The 21146-nt window shown below is 45.9% G+C and overlaps 1 protein-coding gene across 11 annotated transcripts in view; it reads right to left on the reverse strand.

The window, feature by feature from the left end:
* Window positions 1–21146, reverse strand: part of FAT3 (FAT atypical cadherin 3) — a 455041-nt gene that overhangs the window by 28078 nt on the left and 405817 nt on the right. For all 11 annotated transcript variants that reach the window (XM_083609369.1, XM_083609376.1, XM_083609374.1 and 8 more), the window contains 5 exons: window positions 20605–20748; window positions 18633–18830; window positions 16897–17695; window positions 7357–7491; window positions 6498–6655 (listed from right to left, as the gene is read on the reverse strand). In XM_083609369.1, the coding sequence (XP_083465495.1) occupies window positions 6498–6655; window positions 7357–7491; window positions 16897–17695; window positions 18633–18830; window positions 20605–20748 (1434 nt within the window). The remainder of the gene's footprint in view (window positions 1–6497; window positions 6656–7356; window positions 7492–16896; window positions 17696–18632; window positions 18831–20604; window positions 20749–21146) is intronic.

Here is a 21146-nt window from a genome sequence, read left to right on the forward strand (position 1 = left end):
CTGGCTCTGCAAAAGTTTTGTTTTAGGGGGTTTCAGTTTGCAGACTGGGGTGGTGATGAGCCAAGGATCCTTCTGCGGCTTGAATTTTAATCCGATCCGAAGAAGAATTCTTGGGGGTTTGCAATGCTTGTCTCTTCCTTGAGGTGAGAATTACTAGCCCAGGCTATGATATCTGGGCCCAAGTGTGGCATAATTCAGTGACATATCAGGTTGTAACCCATCTGCAGTCGTAACAAACAAGAAAGAAAGAAAGAGATGTACAAGCCCGGTTCGGACACTTACTGGACCAGTGATGCTATGTGTGTGGAAGAGGACCAGCTATGCCTCCCTCCTTTCCACCACATACATAACGTAACATGAGTGACATGTCCTCATGGCAGCCCATAAAAGGTAAAGGTAAAGGTACCCCTGATCATTAGGTCTAGTCGTGGCCGACTCTGGGGTTGCAGCGCTCATCTCGCTTTATTGGCCGAGGGAGCCGGCGTACAGCTTCCAGGTCATGTGGCCAGCATGACTAAGCCGCTTCTGGCAAACCAGAGCAGCGCACAGAAACGCCGTTTACCTTCCCGCCAGAGCGGTACCTATTTATCTACTTGCACTTTGACATGCTTTTGAACTGCTAGGTTGGCAGGAGCAGGGACCAAGCAACAGGAGCTCACCCTGTAGTGGGGATTCGAACTGCCAACCTTCTGATCGGCAAGTCCTAGGCTCTGTGGTTTAACCCACACCATTTCTGTTGTCATTTCTTCCCTTTTTTGACAGTGTGTTTAGGATTTTGTATGGAGCAGCTTGCAATGTGTCATGTATGCCAACCCTTTTAAGCTCATAGGCCCATTTGGATTTGTGACTGAGTGCTGTCAGTTCACCTCCACCCACTCCTGGTTCAGCACTCCACTGTAAAGACATGAAAAGGAAAGGTGCACAGTGTATGTCACTTTCCCAATGGGTCAGATTTAGTAGAATTAACCTGAGCCTTTGACGGGCAGATAGAGGTGAAAAACGAAGTGGGATAGAGTGTCGCTTTTCCAACTTCCTCTTTCAGGTCTATGTACTTCTCAAGGGAGAAAAAGGCAATTGCTCTCATTGCCTTGTGACCAAGGGTACTGTGTATGTGGAGGAGACTAAAAGGTTTTGTGGGTGCAAAGAGCATATCTCAAGAGCATGGCAGAAGTGGGGGTGGGTATGCCCTTTCTCCTCCATCACAGAATTTGCAGCACCTGCCCAATAAGCATTTCAAGTAGACTTCAGATTCCGTCTTAGGAGAGGAAAAATGAGGTTGAACCTACATATGTGATGCTCCCACACAGGTGGCAGCCGAGGACAAACCCAAAAGCAAGCAGACAAAGAGGGACTTGAGGCTTTGCTGAATGCCGAGGGAACAGATTGCAACCTGTACGCAAAGAAGCACATCAGCTGCCTTTCCACCTGGCCATTATGCAAATCCACCAGAACCCTCTGTGTTTCCGTGTCCTCTTCTTCCCTTACCATCCCTTCCCTTTTATGCCACATCTGCTAGATTGTAAACCGTTCTGGCAGCCATTCTGCCTATTTCATCCTTCGCGCAGTGCAAAATAGAATTTTTAAGTGCTTCATAAATAAGAAGAATGAAGAAAGCCTGTGGCAGGTTCAAGGGTGGACGGCAGCGCTGAGGACACCACCGTTTCTGGCCAGGATTGCTGTCTGCCGATGCAACTCGCAGCCTGGAGACAGTTTATGGTCCTTAAAAGCAGCGAAGGCAGTATGAGAGAGATACCGTTTCCTGTGATGGTGATGTTGCCTCTCTTCAAGCAGGCTGGCAGAGTTTTGAAGCTCCTACCAAACCTTGCATGGGACGCGGGTGGCGCTGTGGGTTAAGCCTAGGGCTTGCCAATCAGAAAGTTGGCAGTTCGAATCCCCGCGACGGGGTGAGCTCCCGTTGCTCGATCCCTGCTCCTGCCAACCTAGCAGTTCAAAAGCACGTCAAAGTGCAAGTAGATAAATAGGTACCACTCCGGCGGGAAGGTAAACGGCGTTTCCGTACGCTGCTCTGGTTCACCAGAAGCGGCTTAGTCATGCTGGCCACATGACCTGTGTACGCCGGCTCCCTCAGCCAATAAAGTGAGATGAGCAACACAACCCCAGAGTCAGTCACGACTGGACCTAATGGTCAGCGGTCCCTTTACCTTTTTTACCAAACCTTGCAATGCAGGTTTCATCAGAAACAAGAGTGGGAAGGAACACACATACCACAGGTGCCAACAGCAGTATCATTCCCTTCTCAACACCGCGGTTGTCTCTAGCCACAGTTGCAAAAAAGCCATTTAAGAACACAAGCGAGTAAGAAGAGCTTGGCTAGATCAGAACAAAAGCCTATTTAGTCCAGCACCTTGTTCTCACAGATGCCTAGGGAAGTCTTTAAATAGGACCCAAATACAGCAGTGATTATCAGCAACTGGTATTCAGCTGCTGTGGTTCTCAGCACCTGGTACTCACACAAGTGCCTGCAACACAACCTACAACACAACCACCAAAGCTTGTAGCCACTGACAACCTTTTCCTCCATGAATTTGTCAAATCCTCCCTGAGAGCCATTCAAGTCCGTCGTTTTCCTTTGGGACCACTGTATGCAGGAAAAGGGATGAATATTGCCTCCCCCATACCACCCTCCCAATCCTGACCACCCCTACAATTTAGTGGGAAAAGGGCGTAGGGGAAAACAACAACAATGGCAGTGCAATTCTTTCAGCAAAGGTAACGGTTAAAATGAATCCTAGGGAGGAGAGACAGACCACAGAAAAGGAAATAGCTAGGACTTTCTATGGAAGTCATAGCCAGACTGAACAGCAGCGGGCTGTGCACAACTGGGGGAAAATGCAAAGCTTTTTTAAAAAATCAAATTCTGAAAGCTGAAAAAAGAAGCCACAAGAGGGAGACGCTGACGATGTTTTGCAGCTGCCATGTAAAATGCTAACCCCACAGGCCTAGTGAGCACAGCAACTCTTCATGGCAGAACTTGCCCCAATGAGGCAGTTGTGGGGGCTGAAGGTCCCCACCTTCCCACAGTTGCCTAAGCCTCCTCCTCCTCCTCCAGGTCCTTCCCAAGCAATCTGAGACTATGCTGGGGTGCCTGTCTCTGCACCCCCCTCTTCATACCTCTTCTGGTCCTGGGGGACCAGGGGAGAAGAGCTTGTTGAAGCAGGAGAGGGATACACCTTGGCTTTTCACGAGCCTGACTCGTCTCTGTCTCTTGGCCCTCCTCCTCCTCCTCTCCAGCCTCTTCCTGCTCACTAAACCCTGTAACCTCTTCAGCTTCTGACACCTCTTCTTCCCAGTTTTCTCCCTCTGACCACTCATCATCATCCCACCACCACTCCTCTGCATTCAGCCAGTCCATGACGTCACGTCACTCACCTGCTTTCCTCTAGAGATTCAACCTGGATAGAATATGCCCTTGAAATGTAGCAATACGTCTTGGCTGCCTAGATGGAGGGGGTGGTATGTCTGGCTGCAGCTGCTGGGGCGATAGCTACTACGGATATATGGGCACCAGAAAGCTGGGGGAAAGTTCCCCTCCCCTCCCCTGATATACCTAGAGGTGCATCCACATAAAACCTCATTATCCTGACCAAGCAGGAGAGTATGAAGCAACCACTAAGGGGATATACAAATTGGCACGCTTGAACGGCTTCCCCAAATAAGCAAAGCGAGATGAATGGGCATCGTATATCATTTTAGAATATTAGCCTGGATAAGGTGCTTGGATGTCATCCATTTCTGCATATCAACACAGGCAATGAAACCATCAAACGGTCCTTTTGGGACCTCCCTAGACTTGCAAAGTCCATCTGCAGTCACAGCTCATGAATACAAAATGGTGCCTGCCCATCCATCCAGGGGAATATTTAGTTAGTGGGATTGCATTTCAGGTTCATTTGGGCGAAATGTTAGGTTTAATTAAAATATTCCTTTCTCCAGCTCCTGCTGCACCTGGGATCACATCCAAGGCTTCTTGTAGCTGAAGCAATGGGAGTTTCAGGCGACCCTTGACGGGGGTAACGTATGGCAGCCTCACACTTTTCAGTATTAAATTTTACTCAGTGAGGCCACATATACATTACCAAGTGCCTCTGATGGCAAGGACAGAGAAACACAGATTTTTTTTTTTTTGTCTGCATTCTGGCTCCCAAATGAAAACACAGGTTCTGCTAGCCCTGCACTGTCAGATGCAGATCAAGAGTTCTGAAGGCGGCAAGGACAGAGTTCTGTGCAAATGGGCTCTCAGAATTGCTCCACCGTGCTTTTTAGGCAGAAAAACTGGGGCAGAAGGAAGAGGCATTTCACTGAACTAGATTAACTGAAACTAATCCACCTGCAGGAATATGGGACTGGTCTGATCCATGTAAAAAGAGAGGTGGGAATTCTGACTTCAATAGCAAAATGCTCTTTTCCTTGCAGTTCCCCAACACTACTGTTGCTGTTATTATTATAGCAAGAATAATATTAAAAATTAATATTTATATGCTGCCCCCCTGACTGCGTTGGGCAAGCCAGTGGGCGGCTCCTGACAAAATATTAATAACACATTAAGACATCAAAAGCTTCCCTATACAGTCGTGCCTTGGAAGTCAAATGGAATCCGTTCCGGAAGTCTGTTTGACTTCCAAAACGTTCGGAAACCAAACCGCGGCTTCTGATTGGCTGCAGGAAGCTCCTGCAGCCAATCGGAAGCTGCGGTGGACGTTAGGTTTCTGAAAATTGTTCGAAAACCGGAACACTCACATTTGGGTTTCGATCGTTCGGGAGCTGATTTGTTTGGAAGCCACAAGACGTTTGAGATCCAAGGTACGACTGTACAGGGCTGCCTTCAGATGTCTTCTAAAACTCAAATAGCTGTTTATTTCCTTGACATTTGATGGGTGTTCCACAGGATGGGCACCACCACTGAGAAGGCCCTCTGCCTGGTTCCTGTCCACTGTCCAGGACATGCAGTTTTTTGGGGCTGTGCTCTCATGTGGGTCATGTGAGCTCAGTTAGTTCGAGCATGGTGTTGATAAAGCCAAGGTTGTGGATTTGATCTGTGTATGGGCGCATTGCAGGGAGTTAGACTAGATGATCCATGGGGTCCTTTCCAATTCTATGGTTTTATCACACATTCTTGAGAGGGCCCAGAATACATGTGCCCCGTTTTAGCGCTGGGACATGTTGGAGGGTATGGTGGCACCATTTGCATAACGAAAACTACAGCAGAGATGTCAACCTTTTCAAAAGTTAATGGCTTGGCTTTTGAAAAGCAGGGGGTCCACAGCTACCGTATTTTTCACTCCATAAGAGGCACTTTTCCCCTCCTAAAAAGTAAGGGGAAATGTGTGTGCGTCTTATGGAGTGAATGCAGGCGGGAGGCTCTGCTCAGCACTCCATGTAAAGAGCCGTGCGGAGCATGTGTGTGGCTCTTGCTGGTTTTTCTCTGAGGAGGGAGAAGGGACTGACGGGCTGCCCTCTGTCCTTCTCCCACCTCCTGGAAAAGCCAGCAAAAGCCGCGCGCTCTTTAAAAAGCCACGCCTAGCGTGCGTGCGGCTCTTGGGGGCTTTCCCGCGAGGTGGGAGAAGGGACTGACGGGTGGGAGAAGGGACTGACGGACAGAGGGCAGCCCGTCAGTCCCTTCCTACACCTCCCGGAAAAGCCAGCAAGAGCCGCTGCCAGGCTCATCTCAACACTCCCTTGTAAGGGCTCCCTTTTGTCCCTCATCCCGCTTTGCTGGGAAGCCAGCAGAAGAGGCACTCCACAGCTATCGCTCTTGCTCTGCTGGCTTCAGCGAGAGATGCGCAGCTTGCTCTGCTGGCTTCTCAGCGAAGCAGGAGGAGGAACGGAAGGGTTTAAAGCAAGAAAAGCTAGAGCCGCTTACATGCTCCGCACAGAATTTTTTTTTTTTTTTGCTTGCTTTCCCCCTCTAAAAACTAGGTGCGTCTTATGGTCAGGTGCATATTATGGATAGAAAAATACGGTAATTAGGAACCGCTGCCATAGGTGATCAAACCTCGGGGAAGGGATGTAGCTCAGTGTTCGGGTATCTAGTTGCCTTGTACAGGGTCCCAGGTTCAATCCCCAGGTCTTCTGTCAATCCTTGAAAAGCTGCTGCCAATCAGTGTGGACAATACTGACCTAGGTGGACCAATGGTGTGACTTGATATAAAGGTAGCTTCCTGTGTAACTAAGGGCAGCTTTGACAGGCATCGCCGGAATAAGTCGCCTGGGCTTGCTACAGCCTATTACACCCCCAGGAGCATTTTTTCTCCAATAGAAACATGACTATCAGAAACAATGAGACAGTTCCCTCGTTGTTGCTGAAGCTGTGGTTTCGTTCCTCATTATCCTACAGAAAGAAAAGCCCCGAGAGCGCTGAAGTTTCTGCATCCACAGCTAAAAATGGGAGCAGCATTCCCAGCAGTGGGAGCCCGAAGAGAGGGAAGCGTATAATCAAGAAAAATAACTGCGGGGAAAGATAAACTTATTTTAATTACCTTCAGAATTATACAGGGATTTGCTCTGGTGTACATTATAATCCCGTTGCTTTGCAGAGTCCGCAGACGCAGCGCCAACTTGAATTCCTCCTTCTTGCTATTTTCAGAAACCCGGTATTTGATGTAACTATTCCCAGCAAAGCTAAGGGAAGTGTGTCCTGAAAAAACCATTTGGAGAAGAGGCAAAAATAGAGAGAGACAAGCCGTGTGTGTATATATATATACACACACACACACACACACACACACACACACACATATTTTAAAATAAGACTTGGGAGATTATCCTACCACTTGCCAAAGGGGAAAAAAAGTTAATTAAGGAAGATGCATGACTAACAAGGCTGATAAGGGAGAATATGTTTTTAAAAAAGAATAGCCCATCTTCTGATAGATTAAAAACTTGTCCCTCTTGTACAAGCACCTTACGTTAAGGAAGATTAATTCACTAATAAGGGGGGAAATGTTGTTTCTCGATAGGAATTACTACCATGCATAAAATGCAATCGGGTCTATTTGTAGTGAACAAACCAGATAACAATTTTTATTATTATTTTAGCGCTGGTACATGGGGGAAGCCCTGTACAACTTGTGTTCCGTCAAGCTAAATACAGCCTACCAGCCATGTGTTCTGATGGACTTTTGTTAACCTGGCTCCCTCCAAATAGATTTGGACTAAAACTCCCATCAGCACCAGCAAAAACGCTGCATTTGCAGAGTCTGGCTGACTCAAGAACCAGCTTGGAAAAGCAGTAAAGCTCTTTTCATCCGTATTGAACCCTCTTTTCATCCGCATTGAACTTCTACAACCAAGATGGTTTGGGTGATACCTGATGGTGCGACAGAACAAAGTGTGTACCTGAGCACTCCCCGAGCTTTCCAGGAGGGCATTGACAGATGAATGGCCTCCGGTTGATTTCGTAGCCCACGCATTGCATATCTCCGGGACAGGGTTTCTCTGTGCAGGGATCACTAGAGCCTGGACACAATCCCCCTGTTGCAAATTGAGAAGAAAACAGATACTGCTACGTTATCCATCACATAAAGTAAAAACCTTCTTTGGAGGAATTACAGAATTTTAAGAGTTAGATGGTGTGAGGAATGAGGATGCTGCTTTTTCACATAAACCACAAATGCAACAAGCTAGACAGATGTCAGCAGTTCAGATCGATTCACATCCGATAACTAGAAAGGTTTAGAGTGCCTGGCCAGAATGAGGTTATAACCGTTATTGACAGACACCTGCAATCTAGGTTGATTCACTTCTCGTAACTGGAGAGGTTTAGAACTTGTGGTCAAGATGTGGTTATTTTTGCTTGGCTTAGCAAGTAACTGCATAGGAACATAGACCAAATAAGGGAAATAATCAATAAGGCTAGAGGGGTGCTGAAATCAGAGTAATGGGCGATGTAAACAGGGGCGGGAATGTTAGTAGGGATATTAGGCGGTCGTGATAGGCTGTAACCTTGTAGTACCCAGCCAATGGGGAGACAAGGGAGGGAACCTGCGCTCCAGGTATAGGGAATATAAGCTTATGCTTTGCCAAAGCTGGGGTGTGCCTACTTTGGACACCTGATCTTGCAAGAATGTATTGCACTAAATAAACTCTTTACTGCTTCACCAATATTTTTTTGCAAATACTTTCGAGTCCCAAGAAATATGGTTCCTTTCAGAGATCTTTCAGGGAGGACTGTGCCAGGGGCAAGTGTCTGCATTGCAGCTCCCCCCCCCCCACAAAACCCCCCACTAATTCTGAGTGACAGCAATTATTTCTTGCCCTCACTCTGAACTGGTGTTGCTCCCAGCTGAGTCTGAAGCTATGGAGCACCGTCACAAAGCCAAATATGACTGATAAGATGGAAGCATTTGTTACGGATTATATCAGCATGTTGGCTATGTGATCACTGATACCATGTGGTTGGCAAGAATGTGGAATTTTGAGGAGAAAAGGCTCTGAACCATTAGCTGATCAAGGCTGTAAACTAAGAAAAACAGCACAAAAGTATGTGTGGAGGGCATTGTGGAACCTTGAAAGTTCTGTTTTCAAAATGATCATGTTCTCCTGCAAAATTTTGGCTTCAATTCTCCTTCTAATCATAGCTTGATCCACAGTTAAATGCATTTGTTTGTTTGTCTGTCTGTTTATCTGGCTATAATATCTAAACATGGTATGTGCATGTGTGGCATCTTAAAACAAATTTGGGAAGAACAACTCCTTCCTGTTGCAATTAAAGCAATCTCTGTTAGTCTCAGCCAAATCAGGATTCTCTGACCATCTCATTTATTTGGCTCCCAAGTCTTATTTACAGCGTATAAAGGACACAGTGAACTTGTACGGGGGCAAACACTCCTTGTAGTTATCACAGACAGTGAGTCCCTAATGCACTTCACCACAAGGGAAGCATGGTGTTGCTCGAGGCATAGCTCCAATTACTTTGCATCGTAGGTCTTTTCCTGGAAACAGAAAAATTATTACTGTAGGCTTCTAAGTGGACACGGCCTGCCTACAAATATGGCAGCAACCGTAAATGCCTGTGCTTGATCTACAGTGCATTGCGGTCAATTTAATCTTTCCGGGCGCTCCTCTCACTTTGTCAAATATTTGCTTGCGAGGTCTTGAAAGAATAAAACAGCTCAAAGGGCCCTGCCTTGCCACCGCCGTGCAAAACGATGCGTGGAAATTCTTACAAACAATGTACAGTGGGAATATACGAGCCACAATGGAAAATCTTATACCAGGCTTGGTCTTAAGTTCACAGCACTGTGTAGGACACCTTCACATTATGGAGGCTTGCATCATAACAACAAAAAGCCTTGACAAGCAAGCTGTCCGGCCAGAGGATGAATCTGAAATGGAAAATGACCAACATGCTGTCTCCTCCCATTGAGTATATACAGTGGTACCTCTGGTTGTGAACGGGATCCGTTCCAGAGGCCCGTTCGTTCGCAACCTGAAAAGAGCGCAACCTGAAGCGCTGTATCTGCACAGGTGTGTGGTGTGATTTGGTCTTGTGCGCATGCGCGATTTAGCGCTTGTGCGCATGCGCCGAAACCCAGAAGTAACCATTTCTGGTACTTCCGGGTCGCCGCGGGACGCAACCTGAAAATGCGCAACCTGAAGCAAACGTAACATGAGGTATGACTGTACTCACTTTCCATTGCCCCAAATAATATTAATCTTCACCCCTCTTTTGCGTTTAGAGTTAACCATTGTGGGGCCAAATATCACCAGTTCAGGTGACCATATTTGGCTCAGGGGATGCCGGTGGCAGGTAGGACTGCCAGCCTGCTCCTTTGTGTACAGCACAGGGGGAGGCAACCTGTGGCCATTCAGGTGTTTCTAGACTACAACTCCCATCATCCTTTATCACTAGCCATCCGGCTGGGGCTGATGGGTGTTGGAACCCACAGCATCTGGAGGGCCACAGGTTCTCCACACCTGCTGTTAAAGTGGCTTGAGTTGCAAAAAATCAGCAGGTGAAGCTTTTCATACCTAGAGCACATAGCACGGCAGTCATGGAATCATTTATCCTGTTATTTCACATTCTCATTTCAAGGTTCTTTTCTTCCTATCCTGCTTGCTTCTTTTAAACACCACCAGCAGCACATGGTTAAAAATCATGGCTTCTCTTTCAGGGCTGGAGGAAATCCTTATTCTATTTTGTTGTTTTTATGTGTATTTTAAAATGCGTGGATAAATCGGCTGCAGTGATATAAGGCTCTGCTAAAAATTGCAGAGCAGTTGAAATAGTATCTACTGGAGTTCCCAATTGTCCATCTGATTCCACTGGCTCTTTCAATGTATCTATGTATCGCCTAGGCACTTGCGCAGAGATCTGTATGCACAGGTTATTTGTCCTCAGAACACAATTAAATTTTATGTCATGTCAGGCGATAATTTTCAACAAGCCTCTCCGCGGCTGACAGATAGACAAGTCACTTGGGCAAAAAAGCTGCAGGACTCATGAATATACATAAGCTTGTTGGAAGACAACCCTGCGGAGAGTTTGGAACAAGGCACCGCATGTTTTCACAACCTTTTAACCTCTGGTGAAATCTCTGACACCAAGCAATAAAATCAATACACAGCCTTGTAATCAATCTTTGCCATGTTTCGGCTGATTCCCACTCTAGGCAGAATAAACTCCCCATGAAGCCCAGAGACATGTGGGAAGAAGCTTATAATTTAATGCGACAGGCCTGCATGACCCAGCAAGCCAAACACAGCTCGCCAGTCATGCACTGGGGCATTCTGGGCCTAGGAAGGCAGCACAAACAGCAGCGTGTGGGTGTGTGATGTCAAACTCTTGCTGGGCTTTCACTCCCGGCTCACGGGCTGTGTTCTGTTTGATGAGGCACAAGGTGTGTGGGCCTGAGCTACAAAGTTCATATAAACTGACAGGTGCGCAGGCAAACTGTCTCAGGTAATCTCTGTGATGGCAGAGGCCTTCAGATCCTACAGTAGCAAGACCCCAAGTGAACCACAACCCTCCACGCTAGCCAAAAAACACCCCAAAGAAACTCACCGATGCTTTGGCTGAACTACAAATGGGTCATAAACCCTCAAGCAGCCAGAGATGCACATGGGTATTTCACAAAGCCGTGTGACTGAAAAGGTTCCTGTAGTTGGTTGAGATGCTCAAGGTGGCTATTTTCCGACACTTTTGTGATGAGCCTCCCGATTCTCCAAGGAAGCAAATGACATTTAGGTTGCTGAACTGAGTCGACATGAAACAGATCCATTTATCAGCTGCCCAGTGGCAGACGTACCCATTGTCAGGAGCTACCAGGGCTGGAACCATGAACTTTAGGATGACTGGCGAGCCACTAAGGCAGAACTGTTCCCAGGGCTGTGATGTCTTGTAGGTGGCAGAGCAGGGTTTCCCATACTTTGGTCTCCAGCTATTTCTAGACTGCAGCACCCATCATTCCTAGCTATCAGGATCAGTGGTCAGCAATGACAGTAACTGTACTCCCAAAACAGCTGCAGACCCAAGTTTGGGAGCCCAGGCTGTAGAGCAACCCTGCCTAGCTAGGCAGCTTATTGGCCTCCCCTAAACTGGCAGGGGCTATAAAATGTGCTGAATTACTATAGTAAATAAAATCTGCATCCAAAATGTGTGCTCTGCTGCCGGGTTGGATATACATTTGGGCTCTTTTCGGCAAGGTAGTCCCAGCTTGCGCACACAGAGCTGGTGCTAGGATGCGATGGCAGAACTAGGGTTTCATTAAATCAGCAGTTACCCCGGGCCTCTGCCACGACTGCAGCACCGTGGCAAAAGCAGAAGGGCACCTAAGTGTAAATGCCAGGAGCCACAACTGCTAGTGCTATCGTGTGCTTCTTCCGATTCTTTTCTTTTCTTATTTTTAATCGTCAAGAGGTGTTCTCCGCCAAGCAACTGGGGCCACATCGGATGGCTCCATCCCGTTCTGCCAATACTGTGACGCCGCTCCCGCTCTGGCACTGCTGCCTAGTCCTTGCACAAAGCCACTATTCAGCGCAAGCCAGCGTTCCCATCAAACTGTAAGAGCGGTCCTGACAGATAAACTACAGGCATTTCAACTTTTTATTCAAGCTTCTGTAGGTGAATTTTATAGCTGTCACAAAACTTTTAAAATATTGAAGCTCTGGAGAGGGTTCTTTATGTCTGCCTTTGTGGATATAAGGGCCCCAAGCTACAAATCTTGTCTTATTGCCTTGCTCCTGGCTAACATGCATTTTCAGGGTGATTTCACAATGGCAGGGACCAAAAGCCACTAAAGCACTCACCAGGACATTATCCACCTTTGGGGATTTATAGCCCAGGCTTGAGTCTCTGCTCTGAAGTCCAGCATATCCTCCCCACCTCCCCCGCTGTTCTTTGTTTCTTCCCGCAATTAGAACCCACAAATATACAATCTCTAGGCAACCCCAAAATAAACAGATGACACTCCCCTGCGGGAACAGGAACAGGACTGTTCTTCTGGACTACAGATATAAAGCAGAGGGTCAGCCAATGTATCAAGTCTCTTTAATATGATGGGATCGATCCATCTGATTTTAGAAATGAAAAAAATGTGACAATTAGTTGGAGAACAAGTGTAGTGCGCTGGGTAGATTCAACCTCATCTTGGATTGGAGAGGTGAGGGAGTCAAATTCCTGCGTGGCCACAGAGCTCATCACACCCCAGTAGGCAAGTCACGATATCTCGGCTTAAGCTACCCCAAGGACTGCTGTGAGGTTAAGCTGGGATAAAAGAAGATGAGTGATATCGAATGAGTGGTCCTACTCAGAGTAGACCCACTGACATCAGTAGGTCTGCTCTGAGTAGGACTTGGCTGGCTGTCACTCAATGATTTTATTTGTTGGGATGAAAACTTTTTAGTAGGGTTAGGGTCTGGCAAAATAAGGCCCAGATATAACTCATTTATTTTATTGCTTTGCTTTTAAGTTTACCCACCAGTCTACACATATTTATTTTTGATTGCTGCGTATATTTTTATGTGTTTGGAAAATGAAATTAAATTCAAATAGCAAATGGGGATATATGCAGGTTGCAAACGTGTCCCTAAAATCTTTGAGCTAGTACAATGAGCTGGAATGGGAAGATGGACTTCCTTTCCATCTAAGGCTGCCATGGCAAAATACCAGAATCAGTGTTCAATCCTGATAATACTTGCAGATTTAGGTGTCGTCTTTTTGACATCTTTTCCATGGGGTGATCAGTATGGTCACCACCAACTGAACAACCAAGTGGTTCATCTGAATGATCCATCATAACCATCATTTATTACTTATACCCCACCCATTTGACTGGGTTGCCTCAGCCACTCTGAGTGTCTTCCAACATAACAAAAACACAGCAATCTAGCTAGAACTGGAGCGACTCTGGAAAACGTCACCTTTGCTAGTAAGGAAATGGCTGCCTTGCAACATGGTGATGACTCCATGGATCCATTTTCCTGGATTTACATGGATACGCATTAACGCTCAACTGGGCAGTGCAGAATCCACCCACCATCGTGGATGCATACTGGTGTGTAAGCAAATGCTATTATCATGATGGCAGCATCTACATGGTGGCAAAACTGGTGTGGCTGCTACATCACCCAAAGGTAGATCACTCCTGGCTCAGTACACCGACTGTTCTTTGCATGCCAGGCCATGTCAGAGCTGGTGCAATACTGTGGGGTGAGCTGTAAACTCCCTGCACGAAATCTCAGCTCAGCCCCAAATATTCACAGTGACGATAAGATGGAGAAAACCAATACTACTGATCCATGCTGCCATGCTGTTGTGAGGATTACTAAGACAGTCTATACAAAGTGCTCTGAACACTAGGAAGTGCCTTTTGCTAAATATTATTATTAAGAGATTTGGCTATTATGTCATGTGCAGACACAGCCTACCAGCAGGAACAGGAACACCAGTCACTTTTCAAAACTGGATGCTTATTATTAGATTATTGGAGTTGTAGCGGAGTGTAAGGTTCAAGCTACTGATTGCTTCTTTCAGAGTGTCAAGCTAGAAAATAAGACTAGAAAACCCAAAGTACTGCTTTCTCCCCCTGCCCTAGCCCCGGTTGCATCTTATATTTTATTTTCCAGACAGGAAAACTAACTGCTGTCATGCTTTAGAGTGACATTCTGTCAATGCTAATACTGACTTGTGGCAACTGGTATTTAAACTATATTGTATACTGTGTTACGGTGTCAGCAAAGTTCCTGAACGGTTACATCAATGTCACATTACTGACTCCTTCGTTTCCACCACCATGAATTCTCCCTTCTAACTATGGCTCTCAGAATTGTTGGTGGGAGAAGAAAACTCTTAACCACCAAAACCGTAAGTCTCTAAAGCAGAGGCTGTGGAGCCTGTGACCCAATTTTGTCGGGACTCGAACTTGCAATTGCTTCAGTCAGCATGATCAGAAATGATGGGACCTGAAAGTCTAATGACATCTGGAGAGCAACATTAAACAATACCATAACTAGGCAATACTGCATGGGCTGCCTGGGTATGAGGCATGCCCATAAGTGGGGTGGGTGGGAACTACCGTATTTTTTGCTCTATAAGACTCACTTTTTCCCTCCTAAAAAGTAAGGGGAAATGTGTGTGCGTCTCATGGAATGAATGCAGGCTGCGCAGCTATCCCAGAAGCCAGAACAGCAAGAGGGATCGCTGCTTTCGCTGCGCAGCGATCCCTCTTGTTCTGGCTTCTGAGATTCAGAATATTTTTTTTCTTGTTTTCCTCCTCCAAAAACTAGGTGCGCCTTATGGTCTGGTGTGTCTTATAGAGCGAAAAAGACGGTAGGCATCGGACATGGAGGAAAAAATTATTAAGAAAAGGTATTGCATTTCACCATTAATCACTGGTTGAAAGGGAATATAACCAACAACATTGATGTACAAGATCCACAGGATTTAATTGCTTCTGGTTAGATGAACACATTTTAAGTCACATTTTGTTTACTTCTGTGGATGTAGGCAAAAACCCTACCTTATGGACATTAACATTACCAAAGAGGGGAAACGGAAGCACTGGACCCAGTCTCACTGAGGCATCTGGCTGGGTAAACATGCTTCTGAAAAAAATTCATTACAGTCGGTGGGATTAGTTCAGAAGACTTAAAAATTAAACTTTATGGATTGTAGCCTAAAGATTTGGACAGAACCACCTACATACCTGGATGCTGTCCAACCTGAATCAAAGTTCCAAACCCCTGGAGATGCCCAAACCCTTGCTTTCCTGTCTTTCGGACTATGCGGTGTTTTGATAACTCAGTTTGCTAATCAAGGTAAACTAGGTAAAATTGCTGCACAGCTGGCCTGAATAAATAGTGAATAACCATGGCATCTGCCAGTGGGAATAGCATTCCTAGTAAAATACAAATTTCAAGAATGTGCAAGCCTTGCTTCTGCTTTCTTGAGCTGCAAGCTGACCGTTTATTTATCAGACCTGTAGCCTTGGATTTATACACTCACCTGGTAGCCATAGAGGGATAAGAAATTGCATGTAGGTGAATGTATGGAATTCCATTCAGGTGAGTGAGCAAGGTAATAATGCACAGATGCAAAGCCCAGCATCCTGCCAACCACATGCCTATGGGAAGCCCACAAACAGGATCTGAGTGCAACACCACTCTCTCCAGTTGTGATTCGCAGCCACTAGTATTCAGAAGTGTGGTTGGGAAGAAGAACTCCATCTTCTGCTGTGTCCAGCATGGAAATTGAGTGGGCTGTCAGAGGAGAGAAGCTCTCTTCTCCATGCCCAGCACAGAAATACAGTGGTACCTCAGGTTAAGAACTTAATTTGTTCCGGAGGTTCATTCTTAACCTGAAACTGTTCTTAACCTGAGGAGCCACTTTAGCTAATGGGGCCTCCTGCTGCTGCTGTGCCACCGTTGCACGATTTCTGTTCTCATCCTGAAGCAAAGTTCTGAACCCGAGGTGCTATTTCTGGGTTAGCAAACTCTGTAACCTGAAGCATCTGTAACCTGAAGCATCTGTAACTCGAGGTACCACTGTACAGCAAATTACTGGCGGGGAGACAGAGCTCTTGGTCTCTTCTCTGCCAGACCCCACCAAGCTAGCAACATTTTCCTGCAGATGAACGAGTCATTTTTTGTGGGTATGTTTCCAAGCCTCTCCTCCCTGTGATGCTCACTCCCCAGAGTGTCAATTCTAAAAAAAAAAGCAGCACCCCAAAACTGTGGCACGTAAGTAAATGGTGCCTAATTTTAACAGAAAGCAAATGTGCAGTATTCCACGGCAATGATAACCGCACCCCCTTCAGGAACGGTACAAGAGTTTCAGATCACATTCTCACAAGGTGGTTTGTTAAAGGGGTGGAGGAGCTACATCCTTAGCATAGCATTGAGCACAGGCTGAAAAAGAAGGTCAAGAACCCTCCTTTGCTACCAATTACTTAATGAAATGCTTTTTTGGTTTTCATTACTCCAGCAAAAGAAAAAAAAAAGGGAATGAGACAAGCCCTTTTTAGCTTTATCACTTGGGTCAAATGTCACCTTCTATTTGAAAATACTGAATACAGTCTGGGGCTGTTCTTCCACAGCCACCCTTCATGCCCCCACAGATTTGGCTGGAAAGCCCTATAACCTTTCTTCGTGGCACGAGGTTTAGGGATCCCTTTGACTGGACTGCCCCTGGAAACTTTGGACAGCTTTGTTCCACAGAGGTCAAGGTTCACCAGCTCCCATTTGACATCAATAAACGCCAGCCATTCCTGCTGAGCGTGAGAAATCGATTCTCAGCTGTACATTTTCCGAAAGCTCTTTTTAAACTAACTGAATTGAACTGGCTGGTGTTAGAGAAATAAAAACTATGCTCCGATGTGAGGACGGGGAGGAATGGGATTGGTGGCGGCAGAAGAGAGGGGGGCAGGAGAAACCACTCACCATTACAAGAGCAGCGTACGTTTCGGAAGAATCGGGGACACACAAAACTAATCCGTGCTGTGCTGTAGGTCATCAGGGAATGGGAATCAATAGACAGGCTTTGCTCGCAGTGCTGCTCCTGACAATCCAATCCGGAACAATTCTTCTCCAGTATAGCTGAGACGCGGATCACATTTTCCAAGTGTCGCCTTGCATTGGTGAGCTTCTGAATCAAGTAGGCAGGCTTATAGAAGCCGCCCGTGTGCATCTGAACCGCGAACAGCATGTCGAGCTGGTTGGTGCCCGCCACGGGCTGAATACTGATGATGTGCAAGCTGTCTTGCTTCTGGGTGAGCACGGCGTTGCGCAGGGTGCGCCTGAAGCCGTGCATATGGAGCCCCACAAAATCCTCGGGGGAGACGTTCTCGAAACGGATGGTGACCGTGTTCTGAAGCATTTCCTGCATCAGCTGCTCCACGTGGACCGTCACGTCCATGGGCACCTGGAACCTCCCGTCGCTGACCGATACATTCAGGATGTACTTCCCGCTATCCAACCCGCCCAGGGCAATGATCTTCCCATCGTGGTTGTTGACCTTGAACAAACTTTTCTGCTCGGACTTCAGGCCGTACGTGAGGATGTCGTACATGTCTTGGTCCGTCGCGTGTATCTTCCCGATGACGCCTCCTGGGAAGTCGTCTTCCATAGTGACGATAAAAATCTCCAGAGGGATGGCTGTTGGCTTGTGGATACTTTCTTCGATGACCCGGATTTGGATATAGGTGTGGGATACCTGCTGAGGTTTTCCAGAATCCTTTGCCTAGTTTGATGCATGATAAAATTGCAAAACAAAACACACCGTTACTTCAAATAATGGTCGATGAAGATCCAAGCACTCCATTTTCTGGAAGAACTTCAGTCTTTGCAGTACAGACTCTGATCCCAAATAAACAGTTTTAAAATAATAAGGAAACACACATGCACAGGTAAATCTGCCAAGTTTCTCTATCAGGGTTCGTTGTGCAGTCCATATTAGCTTTGAAACTTGACCCAAGGCTACAGTCCTAAATACGCTTACTAGGAAGTGAGACTCAGTGAACTCAGTGGGAATTAATTATGAGTACCTGCGTTTCACACATAGGATTGTGTTATGACTCTTCCTGAATTGTTGGAACTGGAACCTGGGAGAAATTCATGATAAATTCATCTTCCCCTCAATAGTTTGGGTTGGAGGATAGCGAGTGGACAGTTCCCCTGGCCCCTTACTATTTTTGCAAAGATTACCTGGATTACCCTCTTCCCAAATGGGCAGAGCTACTTGCACACTGCATATGCAAACTGCAAAACAGGATGTATACACAGAGGCCTAACAGCCTGTGTGATCTCTATCCCTTTTAGGTAATTAGATCAGGGAGCATTTGCAAAATGCAAGCTCTTTTTGGCAGCAGAGGTCTGGTCCTTCCTGCTTACACAGTAAAACAGTGGCTTTGCCTACATGTGTGACAACAACAACAATAATTAAAATCCTGCATCATTAATGTTAATCAGCTCCCAAATTCCATTTAACGTGAATGGTTTTGTAAGGTATCTGGTTAATTAGCCATCTCTACAGAATTAAAAGTGGGTAATAAAATACACAATTTTGTGCACAGTACAAGGGGGTGAAATCAGAAAGATGGCACACAGGCCTAATGAGAGGACGACAGTTTGCCATGAGAACTATTCCCCAACACTTTTGTGTACGAAGAGAACAGTACCTGAATGCAGAGCACATATTCAGTTCCTTCCCTGTACTTGAAGACGACTGCAGATCGTAAGACGCCTTGCTGGTCCAATGCAAACTCTTCGCCTTCATTACCCGTCAAGATGGAAAAGGTGAAAGGGGGTCCATTGTGCAGAGAGTCTTTGTCTGTCACCACCAGCTGCAGAATGCTTGTTCCCACTGGTTTATTTTCCTTTGTGCATACACACAGTGTATATGTTAAGAAAAGGGTTTTAATTATACATCTCAATACATTTTTGCCTGCTGCATAGAATGCATACGAATGTGGGTTTTTTTATGAGGGTTCTTTTGTTTGTCTGCAAAAAAATCTCCCACTTTGATTCTGCATAAGAGCAAGTTGTAGCAAAATGCCTGCTAGGCTTGGTTATTTGTACTGATGGGATTGTTCTGATGTCTATATGGAGCAGGGGTGGGCAACCTTTGAACTCCCAGATGTTGTTGAACTACAACTCCCATCATCCTTGACCACTGGCCATGTTAGCCAGGGGTTGGTAGGACCTGAGAGCTCAGCAACATCTGAAGAACCACATATTGCCCACTCCCAATTCACAGCAAGATAGATAATTTTTAATTAGGGATGTAGTCACACCTACACTAAGGATAACACATTTTGGGGTGAATTAAAGGAGAGTGAATTGTCAGTGATATTTTATCACCAAAAAAGGAGGAGGGAGCACCCCTTTGATTTTAGGTCTCTGTTGGCTGTTACTTTCTTTAGACTCTGTTCACTGCAGTGACAAAGTAATTTGCATCTGTACTGTCCCCACAACAGACCCATGTGGGGCGTAAACTGGGTAGGCAGTGCAGAAACTACAGAAGTACTGCTGGAGAAAACTACGCTTGCTGGAAGCATACATGTGAATGTGGACAACAGAGCAAGCAACTTCAAGAAGCAGACGTGCACTTGTTTCTCTTTCATCATTCAGCTGTGTGTTGCTGCACGAGTGCAAGCCAAATAGGAGCAAAGTACAGTTTGCCAAACACAACTGTGAAAATTGGAAGTGCTGAAACAGCATTCTGACTCCCAAGCAGGGATGGGTGACTCTGTCCGTTTCCCTCAGTTTCTATTTCTCCAGCCATAAATTTGGTTATTCATTCACATTTCTGCATCAGTTTGTAGTTTTTTTGTTTGTTTGTCCTCTCCTCATGAAAATTCATCAGTGAATGTTTTGCAATATACACGTTTATGTGCAATTTTGCCAAATATACAGATTTTTGCTAACCAATTATCCCAATTATAATGCATTTTTTAATTTTCACCAGCAATTACAGACTTTTGCTAAGATATTTCCCCTAAAATAATGCATTTTATATCCCAGCCAGATGGGTGGGGAAGAAGAAGAATAGCAAAAATAGAACACTTTCTGCTAACATGTACATATCTGTATGCATTACTAGCCTGGAGAACTGCAATGCAATGTGAAGAGAAGTGTGAATTTCGAAGAACAGTTGTGGCTTTGGTTTCTGAAAGTGTGGTTTGTTTCTGACTAGGAAGACCAAGTCTTCCCTAGGTCACATCCTTCACTTCCCATGCCAGGAGTGGGGCACCCCCAGATGCTACTGAACTCCAATGGCAATGAGCTCTTATCACTGCACATGGGGCTGATGAGAATTGGGAGTCCAACAGTGTATGGAGGCCACAGGTTCCTCAACTCCACCACAGGGACTTACATGGAGGTGCTCTTAGGTATATGTGGGCCTCTAGCTATTAAACTGCTACTTATGCAAATCAGTCATAAAATGCCGCAAAGAACCCAGATGCTTCCTTATCACTGCAAACATAAGACCTGTTACAGAGCTAAGGAATAATGTTCTTATCCTTTCCGGGGGGGGGGGGCGGGGGGCGGGGAGAGAGATAATTCAGTGCTGATAAGCCACTTAAATCGTACCTAAAGCATCAGATTAGGACTGGAGATTTTCTTTCTGATGTTCAGGACCAAACTTACTTGAATCACAGCTGTATAGTTGGCAGGTGTAAATACAGGGCTGTTATCGTTCACGTCAGAAATGTCAACGTTGACCGTCACAGATGCCGACAGAGGAGGAGTCCCACTGTCTCTTGCCTGTATGACTAACGAGTATCCAGAAACCTGCAAAAAAAATGAAAATAAATACATTACATCTTTAAATCAGCTTGAAAAGCCTTCGAAATTCCACCTTGGATTTGCTACTATCTGCGTAGGTTTGCGTGCGGAACTGAATGAGGTAGCAATGGATGGGTGGAATTTTGTGGTGACAGAATAGAGACTGTGCCATTTAATGAGCCAGGTGGCAAATTCATCTGACTGATTGGTCCTCTGTGTAAAACAACAACAACAAAAGCACATCTAGGGAAGCAGATAACAGTGTGGAGTTGGCTTATTCAGAAAAGGGAAAGCGTCTCTCTAAAGCTTTTGTCAGTTGAGAAAAACATTCGCTCTTTCAGTACAGTGGTACCTCGGGTTACATATGCTTCAGGTTACATATGCTTCAGGTTACAGACTCCGCT

The sequence above is a fragment of the Podarcis filfolensis genome, assembly GCF_964270895.1.
Source record: "Podarcis filfolensis genome assembly, chromosome: 4".
Classification (NCBI taxonomy): domain Eukaryota; kingdom Metazoa; phylum Chordata; class Lepidosauria; order Squamata; family Lacertidae; genus Podarcis; species Podarcis filfolensis.